Source organism: Trichomycterus rosablanca, chromosome 17, assembly GCF_030014385.1.
Source record: "Trichomycterus rosablanca isolate fTriRos1 chromosome 17, fTriRos1.hap1, whole genome shotgun sequence".
Taxonomy (NCBI): Eukaryota; Metazoa; Chordata; class Actinopteri; order Siluriformes; family Trichomycteridae; genus Trichomycterus; species Trichomycterus rosablanca.
In genome coordinates, this window is record NC_086004.1 from 5551605 (window position 1) to 5567366 (window position 15762).

Below are 15762 nucleotides of genomic sequence, written 5' to 3' on the forward strand. Positions count from 1 at the left end.
GCCACTCGAGCGTTTGTTTTAAAAATAATCATTAAATACATTAATATGGTTTTGCAAATGTAAAGATACAGATACAAAATATCTAATTTGTTCACTCAATTTTTGTCAGTACATAAATGTGTTGTAATGGGGAAAAAACTTTTCATTTTATAAATTTTAATAATATTTATAATCTGAAATTTTCACACAAAGTCTTGAGTTTACACAGAAAAAAAGAAAAATGTGCTATGAGCGTCAGTTCTGCTGGTAAAAACAATCAGTTGATAAATGGTTGGTGGAGAATTTTGGATGTTTTTTAACATGTCAGAATTGGAGAATTTTAACATGTCAAAAGAGTCTTTGTTTTTGTTGTTTTTGAAAAGTAGTATTTTCTCAGTACAGAAATGTGTAGTAGTTGTGGCGGCTCTGTCAGACACGCTTGTTACCGGTGACAGATTTGTTCCTGCTGTCAGTTTTTACAGCGTCAGGAACACAGCGTGTGCCATAGCGGACGATAAATGGGCCGAGTTAGACCAGAGTAATGAATCACTGAGCAGAAAAAGCAGGGCACCAAATCCTGATGGCAACGTTTACTCTGGTTAAAAATAGCCTGTGTAGGAAGAACTTATTCATAAACACCTTGCCTGTTCAGACCATTTATAAACATAGCCCACTCCCACAAATACAAAAAACACTCGTAAACGACACATTTCACTGTGGTCTTAGTATGAAGTTTGTGTGGTCATCACTGCTTCAGACACATCTGAAGTGGATTAGTGGGAAGCACTGTAGGCCCAAAGACATGCAAGTGAGGTAAACTGGAGATACAAAATTGTCCATGAACTGACATTAAAACCTGAACTGATGTATCTTGTGTAACCAGTAACTACCTGTCCGTCATAAATGTAACCAAAGTGTGTAAAACATGACGTTAAAATTCTAATAAATACATCATTAAAATAAACAGACAACTAGATTTAGGGCTGGATGGACTAAGCCAGGACTATTTTGTTTTTTTGTTTAATTCTTAATGCCATGTCAGCTGCTATGGCTATTATCATGGCTGGATAATAGATTCAGTGTTTAAACATCAAAGTAGGGGGGTCGATTTGCTTTCTTTACTTGTGTGTATAGTGGTAAGAGTGCCAGGAATATTTAACAGACAGGCCAGTTGATTAGTGCAGCCCTCCAGCTTGCCGACAACGAATAATATTTATATTTACATTTATGGCACTAAGCAGGCGCTTTAATACAAAGTGAGTTCCAGTTATGACACATGGACTCCAAGAACTCAGAAGCACCTGTCAGGTTGGGTACCTTGGTGTAGAAGTCGTTCACCAGTGGTAGGGAGCAGAATGGGCGCTCTGTGGGCGTGTGCGGTTCATAATCAAGATGTACGGTACGAATGGCCCTCAGCACCATGTCTCTCTCGTCCTGTCTGAAGACGTGCTGCTTAAACAAATCATCCACACACAGTCCGTCCTCGGTCATCTGCTGCAGACACCTGCAAACACACCCAAACTTAGTTAACAGAATTCAATCAGTGGGCTATCACATCTGTATCTTCATCTGTCAAAACCCTTGAATTATAAATCACTTGCAACTAACTGATGGTATTAAACTAGTGATCTCTATGTGATCTTCTCAGCTGTAACAATAGCTACTCTCCTGAGAAGGCTTCTCACAAGACTTTGAAGTATGTCTGTGGGAATTTGTGCCCAATCAGTCGAAAGAGCATTTGTATGGCTGAGTCAAAAAAGCTTTAATTGATGTTTCAGTTTAGTTAGACTGAGGTCAGGGGTGTGTGCAGGCCACTGGAGCTTCTTTAAACCAAGCTTTTCTTCATGTCTTTATAAAGCTTGCTTAGTGCACAGGATGACAGTCATGCCGGAATAGGAAAGGGCATTCCCTAAACTGTTGCTATAAAGTTGAATTTATTTATTTATTAGGATTTTAACATTGTGTTTTATACACTTTTGGTTAAATTCATGACAGGACAGGTAGTTACTGGTTACACAAGATTCATCAATTCTGGTTTAATGTCAAACACAGTCATGGCCAATTTTGTATTTCTAATTCACCTCATTTGCACGTCTTTGGACTGTGGGAGGAAACCGGAGCTCCTGGAGGAAACCCACGCAGACATGGGGAGAACATGCAAACTCCACACAGAAAGGACCCAGACCGCTCCACCTGGGAATCAAACCCAGTACTTTCTTGCGGTGAGGCAACAGTGCTACCCACCGAACACCGTTGGAAGCATATCATCTCCTTTATATAATTGATTTTTTACACCTGTTAACAAGTGTTGTGGCTTAAACACGTAAAATCAACAACTAAAAGCAGCGTCCCAATACTTTTGTCCATACTGTGTATGTGATAAATGAAGTGTAAACAGTTTATATGCCATGTTCCACTCTTTTCCACTGAGATACGATTCATTCGGTGGTGATATATTCCGCAGACACACTCAGTGAGCAGGAACTTGCTTTCTTATTCTTTGTGACAGTCTGGAACTCACGCTCAGGCATTCCTGCTAAACCTTGACGTCTTGAATGCCAAACCGTGCTTTAATGAGACATTTCTGACAGCTGTGGTAAGTCATGGTGCTGACTGAGTGGCTACGGGCAGAATACCAACTATTCTTTACTGACACCCAGAGTCTTGGGGCTGAATATTGAGCTCTTGTCTGATAGGCCACCACCATATGGCCAAGAAACTGCAGGAGCACCGGTTTTCTAATGAAAAGCACCTTAGGGCCCAGTGCCTGATGGGAGCAGTCTGCTCACAGTGGCAGCGTGAGGAATACTGATGATAACAGTTAGCGGGAGGTATTTGGATTGGCATCTTTTGTGGTTCACTCACAGGGTAAACAAAGCTGAGAAGTGAGCGCTGAGTGGCTTACAGATTCGGGTCTTCTTCTGGAAGGAGATCACAGGTCACAGGTATTGAATGGGGTTAAAGTCTGGACTCCGGACTTAGCTAACCAAGTCTTTATGAACCTTGTTTAGGGCATACTAAAAAGACCTTCCCCAAACTATTTATTTTATTAAAGGATTTTCTTTTATTTGAACTACAGAACCCAGCCCAAGCTATAAACCAACCCCAGATTATTTCTCTTCCACCAAACTTACTGCTGGCAACTCTCATTCGGATGGCACGGTGGCTTGGTGGGTAGCATTGTTGCCTCACAGCAAGAAGGTCCTGGGTTCGATCCCCAGGTGACGGTCTGGGTCCTTTCTGTGTGGAGTTTGTAGGGGCAGTTGTAGCCTAGTAGAATCAGAGGGTTGCTGGTTCAAGCACCACCACTGCCAGGTTGCTGCTGTTAGGCCCTTGCGCAAGGCCCTTAACCATCAATTGCTTAGACAATATATAATGTCACAGTACAGTACAGTAAGTCGCTTTGGGTGAATGAATGTAATGTAAACTCTCCTAAATTAGGGCAGTTGTAGCCTAGCGCTTAAGGTACTGGAGTAGTAATCGGAGGGTTGCTGGTTCAAGCCTCACCACTGCAAGGTTGCTGCTGTTGGGCCCTTGAGCAAGGCCCTTAACCCTCAATTGCTCATAATGTATACTGTCACACTACTGTAAGTCACTTTGAAAAAAGGCGTCTGCTACATGCCAAAAATGTAAATGTAAATGAGTTTGCATGTTCTCCCCGTGTCCGTGTGGGTTTCCTCCAGGAGCTCCGGTTTCCTCCCACAGTCCAAAGCATGCAGTCAGGCGAAATTACATTTACATTTTCAGCATTTAGCAGACACTTTTTATCCAAAGCGACTTACAGTACTGGAACAGTACAAAGTCTAGGCAAATGAGGGTTAAGGGCCTTGCTCAAGGGCCAAAACAACAGCAACCTGGCAGTGGTGGGGCTTGAACCAGAGACATTCTGAATTCTAGTCCAGTACCTTAACCACTAGGCTACACTGAAGATACAAAATTGTCCATAATTGTGTTTGACTTTAAACTGATGAATCTTATGTAACTAGTAACTACTGTTTCTGTCATGAATGTAACCAAAGTGTAAAACATGACGTTAAAATCCTAATAAATAAATAAATAAACATTACTCATTCAAGCAACGAACCTTCTCATTCATCAGCACAGCAACACAGATCTTAAGACCTGGGTTTGAACCTTGACTTGGACCTTTTCTATGTGTCTGTGTGGGGTTTCTCATAGTCCTCTGTTTCTCATCTCTCAGAAACGTGCAGAACATTGATTGGCTGCTTTAAACTGCCTCCAGGTCTGAGTGGGTAACACCTAAAGGTGGGAAACCGTGCGAGTCACACCTATGATGTCAACAAAAATTCTTTAGGGGCGAGTGATGTTCCTTCAAGAAGAATAAAGTGCCCATTCAAGGCCATCCTAACATCTGTACGCAAACAAAAGTAGAATCTGGACCACATTAAAGCACAATCCACTATGATTTACTGGTCTGGCCTTTACAAAGCATCAGGGTTCATCTGGAGTGGAGTTTGTACACCCTCTGGTGGGCTCTGGAGTACAGACAGGGAGGGGCCAGATTTGAAAGCAGATTATTGGGTATTCTATTCATGAGCCAGTAGTAAGAATCACATTGCTGGTTGTTAGAGCTTGATGTGATGCACCCACATCATACCACATACTACCTTTCTTAATCTTTCTCTAAATATTTTGGGTGAACATTTTTATTGGAATGACTTAAAAGATTAAAAATAAGCGTATGCAATAAGTGTGCTTCAATGATTTGGCCATAAAACAAGAAATGACCTTTATAAGTGTATGTAAACTTTTGACTTTATTGCTTAGTTTAGTTCACTGATAAACAATCTATTTACACCCACAAAGCTTAGAACAGAACGATTCTACATGAAAACACTGCCAGTCCATTTAAAAAATGCACTGAGAGAGAGAAAGTGAGAAACAGAAAGCGAGAGTTGGGATTGTTTGGAAGGAGAGCAGAGATGTACAAGAACAATGTCATTGCTATTGGTTTACAGAGATCGATTGGCTAAGCAGAGCGACCTGCCCGTCCGCCCCCATCCTGATCCTGTCACCGAATTAAATACTAACAGTCACCTTGAGCATCGTCTGCACAGAATGCGACCCCATCCCAAAGAAACACTACATGTATGCTTCAACATGGATAAAGAATCTCAGGCGTAAATCCAAAGCTTTAAATCAAATCAAGCGCTGAACAGTGTATTACCGAAAGTATATGGACACAGATTCTCATTACTGTATTTTAGCCACACACAGATATCTAACAGGTGTATAAAATTAATTATGGAAAATTATTTGCATGCCTCCAATTTTGTGATAACAGCTTGACGTTTTTTCATTCGTGTAGCATTTAAGTGCCTCAGATTTACTGGTTAATTTGCAATATGAGGCGGTCTCTGTGGCAATTCAGTTATCAATCGCTTACTCAAAATGTCCAAGATATCGAAGTGTAAAGCAGCTAAAAACACGACTCAGTGTTTGGAAATCTGAGTTTGGAAAACTTCCAACGATTCTGTGGATGCAGAGGATGGGGGGTCAAAACACAGACAAGAATTTTCGTCTTTGAGACCGTAGATGAAAACACAGTTTAATGAGGACCTCTAAAGGCCTGCACAAAGCCCTGACCCTAGGCTCACTAACCACTGTACAAACACCAGATTAATGCCCAGTGCTTTAAAATATGATGTCTGACAAGCTGATGGTCAGTTATTCAGATACCATGCATCCGTGTTATTGCTGTCGGTCACTGATCTATATAAGCACCAAGTTTGCGTGGTTTTATTCAGTAAAGCTAACAGCAATGAAACTTAGTTATAGGTTTAATTTCCCTAGCTTTGCAAAACAGGCTTTGTTCATGTGATCAGCATTAGTCTGGCCTTAAGATGTTAATTTTAAAGCAGGAGCTTCTTTAGTTCATGGCAGTCCATGAGCCGAGGCTTTTTAACCCTGTAATTTTAGGCTTATAAATCTTACCTTAAATATTTTTTGAAATACAAATTTAAGTGTTTAATTTACATTTTTTTTATGTTACTTAATTATTGACATATAGCTAACAAATATACAATTCACAATGCTGCAGTTGTGGTGGCTGTAGTTGTCCCCTCCTTAATCTAGTCTTGTACAATTCCCTGACTGTAACTTCTTCCTCCACCACAGACCATCACCCTGTCACCTTAAACTGACCGCCATCTCCCAAGTGCCTGTTGTACGCCCAGCCAGGTTAATAGCGCAACTGAGGTTTAAACTTGAAAGATGGGGATCTCAGTGGTGGTAGGCTAGCGCACTGGGTTTAAAACTTACTAGTCAAAAGATTAAGATTAAGAACCACTGTAGTGACAACAGAAAGCTTGTTTGGCTGTGGACAGTGTCACATATTTTCCAGCAGCTTCTATTTTTTTGGGTAGACCTGATTTTGGTAGTTTTGGAATTATCAAGCATATTATCAGGCAAATTTCCTCTCAGCATAAGACAGTTTGGGTTTTCTTTCTAATATTGGCAAGAGAGGACAGTTGTTCTATGCATGTTTTATTAGAAGCAGTCAAAGTAGCCCTATTTACGTGGACACAGAGAAGTCACCAGCTATGGTCAAATAAAATCCATTCAGGAGGAAGTATGAGGCCCTGCTGATATTTAGAACTTTCTACACACCATAAAGTGAGTGGAAAGCTTTTACATTCACTGTCCATTTTAAAACACTGGCAAAAAGCATTCTCATATAGACTGATTTTTCTGATTAATCTTTAACCTCTGCATCCAGAACAATATACAGTAAAACAAACAAGTTACCAGAACAAGACAAGTGTGCCGTGAACAAACGCTCCCCTGATTCAGAACAACTGGCGTTTCTATTTCTGGCCATTGTAAGAGGGTCTGCTTAGAATCATCTGTCAAACACCTTCACGTCTGCCTCAGCTCACCATGAGGACCGTTAGAAAGTTAAGAGATGCTGACAAACCCTCGCTGTACATTCTGTGGAAACAGACTGAGTGAACTAATCATTTATTTTGGTCCACAATCCAGGAGTCCATTAAGCAACGTCCAACAGTGAAGCAAAGACAAACACAACACTGACCCCTGGAGGAAAGCACCAACACCATTAAATTCTCATGAAATTCACTATACAGCAAAAGTATATGGACAACACTCTGAATGACTGATTTAGGTGTTATATTTCATTTAACTGTCATGCATTACTACTGCTGTATTCCAATCATGGTCGAACTGTGTTCTGTTTTCCACATGACCTGTCAAATTACTTTGGTGTGCAAAGAAAACCTACAGCAGCAGCTTATCCAGCATATCTGATTGTGTTTACCTGTTAATAGTGCGTGTAGAGGACTCGGGGTTTCGCCCCATAGACTCCAGAGCGGCGCAGTAAGATGCCAGGTTGGGCTTCAGCCCTGCTTCCTCCAGCAGAATGAATAATCGACTGACATGATTCACAGATCCCTGAGGTACACAGTAAACACCATCATACACAGAAAATTGCTATAAAAGGCTTATTATATGACAGTATGATAAAATTCAACTCTTAATGTTTCTTTTAAAGAATTTCAACCAGTCCTGATTTTCCTGTTCTCACCTTTTTGGACCACATGCGCATCATGATGTTGTAGGTACTGATGGAGAGCGCTTTGCGTTTGTTCAGGTGTCGGTGGTGGTACATCAGGCAGCGCTGAGCTCGCTCCACATCCCCCGTGAACACACAAGCCTCCAGAAAACAGCGAACGCTCAGCTGAGCATCACTGTACCGGTTTCCTTCTTTATCTTCCAAAAGCTTCTCTGAACTTGCAGGGTTCCAATAATTATTAATTTCAAGTTCTTCCACTTCAGCCAGCTCTGATTCTCTAGTAAGTTCTTCTGGAACTTTAGTATCTGCAGATGTGGAAGCTTCAGAGAGCTTTTGCTTTATGTTTTTGTTCTGACTTATAGTAGACTTGGTAAACTTGGCAGGGTCTTGTTTGGTTGGTTTGTTCTTTTTCGATGTTGAGATGGTTTTCACAGATGTGGCGGGAAGCATCAGACTTCCCTTACTGTTTTTGGTAGTGCCCATTTTGTCCTGGAGCTTCTGCTGCTTCTTAGTTTTGTTCCATTTCTCGAGCTTGAGTTTCTCGATCCAGCGACTCGTGTGGGTTTTGGAGGACGGATTATCAGCAGTGGCTCCTTTTTTACTGGACTGAGCTGCTCTCGGCGGTTCTGTTTTCTGAGTCTTTGCAGGAGTCGGTTTCTTTTCTCCATGTGGCACTTTAACAAATTCAACCTTTGAACGTTTTACCAACACCGTGTCAGACTGTAACTGCTGGATCCGAGCCTCAAGAACTAGAATTAAAAAAATAATAACAAAGTTATTCCCAGGCACTCAAGATGGCAAAACAAAATTATGACAATTTGTGCCATTATAATTAAAGTGATACAATAATTAGAAATACATTTTTACCACCCATAATGTTTTAGGCCAAGTTGGTGTTGTTGCATAACTCAGTTGGTACTAAGCTTTAAAGTAAGAACTGATAACTGGACATTTTTTACAGATTTTTTTTGTCAGTAGTGGAATAAACGCTTTTAATAATTATATCAAGTCTAGGGATGTAACGATACACTCTACCCACAATGTGATACGATTCACGATACTGGGTTCACGATGCGATTTTTTCCCAATTTTTTTAACAAAATAAAATCGAAGACAAATTATGACAAAGTTTCTTTTTATTATTTCTCTTTAAAATAAAATAAAATATTGTATTTGTGCTTATCTTTTATTTATCTAAATAATGAATGCCCTTTTATTTCTGAGGTAGGTACAAACTATGCCAAATAATGCTGCACAGTTCCCTTTTTGTGTAAAAAATATATATAGCGGCAGTGCCCTCTGTTTAAAGTGAATATCGATTCATCTTAAATGAATAACCGATTCAAATTGTGGCACATTGGCACAATCTTGTGGTTCATCGTTACATCCGTAATCAAGAAACCCAGGTCCTGAAGCAGTGAAGCATCCCCATACAATTAAACTATTACCCCCATGTTTAACTGTAGTTATGTATGGTATGATGTCCATACTTTAAATTAAACTTGTAAAAGAATTGTGAATCAGTTCAAAAAGAATTTTTAATACTAAACTAACTTAGGTTTTTAATAATCTAGATTAAATTGTGGTGAACCTGGTTCTGTCCCAAATCTTTTTGAACATTGGAAATCTCTTCTTTGTACTTCAGTCAGTTAAAAAAGCTTTAGAAGAATTAACATCTCACAACTTTTTTTTGTTTTTACTGCATTTCTGCAACTTTTACAGAAATCGGGTTTGTATTTATGATTCATTAATATAAAGAGATAGAAAATAAAACAGTACCATCCAACAGCTGAGACTGTTCACATGAACGCCTTTTTCCGTCATCCTTTTTTGGGACAGCAGAGTAGTACCTCCGATGTAGCGTTGACCATGGATTATCTGGAAAGTATTGGGAAATTTTACAGTGTTATTTTAGATTTCCTTATTGTGGTATACTGCTATGCTGGTCTAGTGTCACAGCTTGAATCCTATGTTGGGTGTCAAATGTACGAGGGTTCTTCATAAAGTTTTAAACTCTATTCATTAAGATTTTTTAAAAACAATTAACATCACTTTTCTACATCATCACCTTCCGATGTTTTTTCCCAGCGTTGTACCAACTTTTTAATGCCATCAGCAAAAATGTTTTGGTTGAGCGTGTAGCCAAATTGATGGTGCTAAATCTGGTCTATAAGCTCTCTCTTAGTCTCTCAGACATGAATTACTGCTCCTTTCACTCCCACCGTTTCCAACCAAAATATAAAAGTGCTTTTATATATAAAAGTATCTTCAATTCACCTCACTTGCATGTCTTTGGACTGTGGGAGAAAACCGGAGCTCCCGCAGGAAACCCATGGAGAGCAAGACACAGGAGAACATGCAAACTCCACACAGAAAGGACCCGGACCGCCCCACCTGGGGATCGAACCCAGGACCTTCTTGCTGTGAGTTAGATGAAATGATATACCTTTTACACCAGCAAACTATTAACCTGATATGCATGTATACTGTATTTCTGAAATAACCTTTAATGGGACGCGATATGCTTGTCGGTTATCGGTTAACCGTCAGCTAATGACGGTCAGTCATCAGTTTAAAAATCGGCATAGTTTGCATCTTTACTATGTTTACACAATTTAAACAGAAGCTTTTATCCAAAAAGATTTACAATTGTGATAAAATATAGTGCATAATGCATGTATGTGGGCATTGCTCAGGGGTCCAACAGTGACACCGTGGTGGAGAAGAGGTTGAACATGCGACCTTTCTACAGTAGTTGATTACTTGATCCACTGAGCAGCTAGGGTCATGCAGTGAACAAGGAGCCACTAGGGGTTAAGAACCTGAACCATATAGTGTATTTTCTTATACAGGATCTTAATAACACGTGTTTAGTTCCAGGTATGAAGCTGTGATGGTGTAACATTAACAGAACTGGTCTGAACCTGCAGTAGTGGATGTTCTCACCTGCTCCTGCTGTTATGTAGTGATTCCTCAGCCTGCCACAGCGCTCACACTGCTCTGTATTTAATCCGAATCGAACACTTCTTTCTAACATGAATCTAGCGGACAGTAATTTGGGAAACGAGCACAACCGTATTAGTGACATTTCGACATGTTCATGTGTTCACAACACCCGCATTAACTCTCAGCACGCCGCCATTACTGCTCAGGCTGGACCAGTCTAGTACCGAGAATCCGACTCTGTTAAAAAGGACAACTAGAAGAGCACAGACGCATCGAGCTGCGCCTTGTTGCACGGTGCTGTAAGTGCGGTCTGCCGGGAGATGGCGCTGTTTCCCATCGTTACCAGAGCTCATCTGTTTATTTTATCCTGGACAGGGCTGCGGTGGGTTGCAGGGCACCACACGTGTGTGTGTGTGTGCGTGCGTGTGTGTGTGTACTACTGTGCACATGGCAATAAAACTCTTGAATTTCATTCATCAATGTTTACTTTGTATTATGCTTTAAGGTTATATAATTTTTGTTTAATCACATTAATAACATCACAAGTTCTATTTACGTTCCCAATTGATGCTAACCTTCTCATTTTGGTTGCTGTTTTGTTGCAGGTGGATTGTGTCCCAATGTCCAACTCTTTCTTTAGACCCCTGACCAGTGGCGGCTCCTGCCAAATCTCTCAGGGGGGACAATTGTTGCGATGATGTCCAAGGTGACCCGTTCAATGCGTAATAATGGGTACATAATTAACATCTTAAGTCATCTGTCAGTTTGCCCTCACAAATAACTTTGAACATGGAGAGAGAGCAGCTTTACCATTAATCATAAAATTAAGTAAAGCCTTCACCCTAACAATTTAATTCAGTCTTCATCAGATAGCATTTTATTTTAGGTGCAGCAGATCCTGAGGTAATGGTAGTCATGCTGACGAGATCGCTAGCTGCTTTAATTATCGCTACACCAGGTTACGTGTGACGCAAGCACGTGAGTGCGTGCCCTCCCGGAACCCATTCAGATTGTATTGCAGTGCCTACAGTTCAAAAAAAGTGCCTTAAAATGAGAGTCTATCAGAGCAATCCGGGCGATTTTCAATCACACTGAAATCGCCCAAAAGGGGCGGTACTGTACGGAACACAACTCGACGCTGATTGGACTACGATATTCAGAGGCAAGACAGACTGGCCAGAACAGTCACAGCTAGTTTAACACTGGTTGAATGTGATAGAAAAATTTCTTCCCTTTGGTGGTGCGTCGCCCGATCGCCCCAAGGAACAAACCGCCCATGCCCCTGACTACCGATCACACATCAGTTTCATTGAAGATTACTCTTATGCTGCATTGTTCTGAAGCTTGTCGCTTGAAACTCAAAGCTTTACACTATGAAAAACTAAATAAAGAACCCCTTTAATTGTTTTTTTTTTTAAGTTCAACGTGGTTTCTAATGCTGTTATCAATAATAATTACTAGCATTAATCGACTTTCAAATTACATGACTGTAATACTGGATGGATGGATGGATGGATGGATGGATGGATGGATGGATGGATGGATGGATGGATGGATGGATGGATGGATAGATAGATAGATAGATAGATAGATAGATAGATAGATAGATAGATAGATAGATAGATAGATAGATAGAGGAACTGAGGCAAGGAAGGATGGAGGCAGGAAGAGAGGGATGGTTGGATGGATGGATACTTTATTAATCCCGAAGAAAATTAAGGCTTCAGTAGCTAGTTACATAGATCAAAAGTAATATAGTACACACTATAAAGTATAAAGTATACAAACATGTACCTGCATAATAATATCAAAGTTGTAAATTACATACACATGTAATTAACGTATTTAATTAACAACATGAATGTAATTAACATATGTAATGAAAAACCTATGTAATTGATGTGCATTGCTACGTTCTAGCTAATAGGAAATTTGGAAATAGTATTAAAACACACCTAACCTATTACACTGTGGTGGTCAGAAGCCAGTGTGTGTGTGTGTGTGTGTGTGGTTAGGACGGTAAGAGGTGATCAGAGGGTGTTTGGTGTCATGGTTCACGAGCAGCCCCCTTTCTCTTCGTCTGGCTCGTTTGATGTTTATGTCAGTGAATGCCACTTAGCGCTGGTGTGACAGTCAGTGCAGGGTGAAGGACTGTCAACAAAGGGAGAGAGGACAGGTATTCAATCCTGTGATAATAGCTCCACCGAGTCAGGTCCTTCAGTCTCATGCGCTTTGATCACAGGACCTACCTGCATGCACGTCTATGTGGGAGCTGTCTGTTTGTTTTGCAGATGTGCACAGCTGTGAGAAAATATTCAGCTAGATAGATGAGATGTTCTGGTTCTTTTGGTTACAGAATGTCTTAGAAGGATCTTAGATCTTTAGAAGGAGACAGGTAGATTGGCGTACTGTGTTGGCATATTGTGAATCTGAACACCGCAAAAATATAATAGATTTTTTATATAGATTTTGTGAGAGCAGAATGGTGACACAGCAGTGTTGCTACAGCAGTAAAGGTGCTCCCCAAATCTCTGGTATTAAGGTCCTGGGTTTAATCCTCACATCTAATTACTATAAGCTGGTTTCCTCAGAGTATTCTGGTTTTCTCTTTTAAAAAATAAATAAAAATACCTACAGGTGGAATAGTTGCTGTAAATTGCCTTGATGTGTGTGAGTTAATGACTGAATGTGTGAATGTAAAATGTTTTGAAATACAATAAGGTCAGTCATGTTTCAGTGATTTCAGCAACTGTTCTTTTCTGTGACTAAATGCATGGGCATAGATCATGATCTTCTTAAAATTACTTTGTTGGGGCGCTCAGGTGGCACAGCGGGATGTTCCGCTACCACACCGGCGCCGAGATTCTGAACTCCCCGGTTCGAAACTCGGCATTGCCACCGGTCGGCTGGGTGCCATCTAGCGGGCATAATTGGCAGTGCCTGCAGCAGACACAGTTCTGCTAGGGCGAGATGACCGGACTATGTGGGTGGGGTCTTCAAACGCTTTGTAAGGACCCTAATTAGCAGATAGAGAGGCGCCTGGGCAGAATGCATGAGTGAAAATGGGTTCCGCTAAGGGCTGCACACGGGTCGAAGGACGCGTGAGCAGCAATATACCCACCTCAACTGCAATCGGGGATCCCCCAGCAGTGGAAGACAAATTGACTAGGTTAAATTGGGAGAAAATGGGAAAAATGCATAAATAAAATAGAAAAAAATTACTTTGTTGGTAAATTGTAGAATTTAAGTTTATTGTATAAGTGAATTATGTGGCTAGTCTACAGTCGAACAAGCCTTACATTAAAACAGACGTGTGCCATAAAGATGTTGTGAAAGAAAAAGCCTCTTCTCCTGCTATTTCCTAATCCTAACCCTATTTCTATTTCACAGTGAAGTCATCATTCATTTATTAATGTATTCATTATCATGTTTTACCATCATTTTATCCTGGCCAGGGTTGCAGTGGGTCTGCTTCCCCTGAATCACAGGGTGTAATGCAGTAACACTCCCTGGACAGGATGCCAGTCCATTGTGGGAGAAGTCATCAGTTTTATACACTTATTTTCTCTACCATGAAATAAGGTGGCTATGCAAGAAAGTTAAATATTATTATATACAGTAAGTTTCTACACCACTGGTTTAATAATCTTAGTTGCTGCAGAATGCCTTTGTTACATGCCTCATCTTAGATAAAAAAAAACAAATAAAAGACTTCTATATGTTTTGGCAATACAGTTGTTTTAAGTTCCTTGTCCATAAAGAAATATAAAAAAGGTAGAAAGCAACGCACTGGAAAAGCGTCATACTGGAAAAGCACCAGTGAGTCATAATTTATCATTGCATACTTTTCAAACCTGTCAGCCAAAATGGCAATTTTAAGACTCTACTGACCTCCACTACACAGAGTCAAAAGTTAAACACTGTGTAGTGTGTTAATCATCCAACATGAAATCATTCATGATTTCTCCCATTGGCTGGTATTATGAGTTAAATCAACATTTCTGTTTTTCTGTGCTAATTTCTATCAAAGTGTTTAATGTTACTGGTGTCCAAAACTGAAAAGATCACTGTACACTAAGTGTATATAAACCAGCATGTTTAAATTAAATATCAACTGACAGTTCTGACAGTTCTTTTCCACTTAGGTACTGATTTTAATTGCTTTGGGCAATCAGACGCTGTATAAAATACACACCCGGCACACACACACACACACACACACACACACACACACACACTGGGCCCATATGACAAAAGACAGCCAGATTACAGATTTTAAGAACTTAATGTATTAAAAGAACGACACAGAAACACTAAACCTCTCTTAATAATGACTGCTTATAAGTTCTCTCTACTAATTAAGAAGCATAAGGAAACAATACAGAAGTAAAGGTGTTAAAAGTGCAGGTTTTATTGTGTTTTTGATTGATTTTTAACTGTTTTTAATTGTATGTTAGTGTTTGTTATATTATATTTGTGTTATTTTCAGTGTATAAGTGTCAAAAACAACCCCATTATTTTACATTAGCCTAAAATATATGCAGTTCCACAGGACCATGGAACACATTAACAGGTTTCCCAAACCAGGTTTCCCCTTATGGGAAAAAATACCTTAGAACTCAATGGCTTTTAAACGGCTAGTTAAAACATACCAAACTGTGTATCACATTAAAAGGTGCATGGCCTGGTATCAGTGTCATGCTCTTAAATAATGTGTGTAATAGATAACTTAGCCTGGCCACCTATCAGATCAAACATCACCATATTCTTTTTTTAAATCATGTATCATTCTGAAATCTCAGATCTCTATCCAGCAGTGACAAACTCAAAATGATACAAGCCATCCAGCGTATTTTTAATTGACACTGATACGGAGACAATGCTCCATGGTCACGCAGCAGGAAATGCAAATGTGCTAGCACAAGGCCCAGTGGCAGCTGCCGTGATCGGGTCCTGAATTAGAAACGGATGTTTATGCAGGCAAGTCTGCAGCGTGCCACGCAAATTATCTGCAGCACCTGTTTTGCAGGAAACATGTAGGAAGTTTATTAAACAGATAAGAGTTCTTGTAGAATTTCAGTGTTCGAAAACTAAACAGTGTATGGGGATAAATATATTTCAGAAATAATATCATGAAAAGAGCTTTGAATACACAGCAATGAGTGAGGGCAGATAAGTCAGTGGAGGGTACAAAAGTTTTTAAATATGACACTGATGAGTAAAGACAGTACAGCTTTAAAAACAGCAACAATCTAACAATCTAATAATAATATGACCCCTGACTT

General features: G+C 40.0%; 1 protein-coding gene across 1 annotated transcript in view; it reads right to left on the reverse strand.

Moving 5' to 3' along the window:
• polrmt (polymerase (RNA) mitochondrial (DNA directed)) overlaps window positions 1-10652 on the reverse strand; it is a 50390-nt gene extending 39738 nt beyond the window's left edge. The window contains 5 exon segments of the mRNA XM_063013051.1: window positions 1297-1483; window positions 7277-7410; window positions 7544-8280; window positions 9311-9409; window positions 10478-10652. Of these exon segments, the coding sequence (XP_062869121.1) occupies window positions 1297-1483; window positions 7277-7410; window positions 7544-8280; window positions 9311-9409; window positions 10478-10652 (1332 nt within the window).
• Window positions 10653-15762: the final 5110 nt, after the last annotated feature.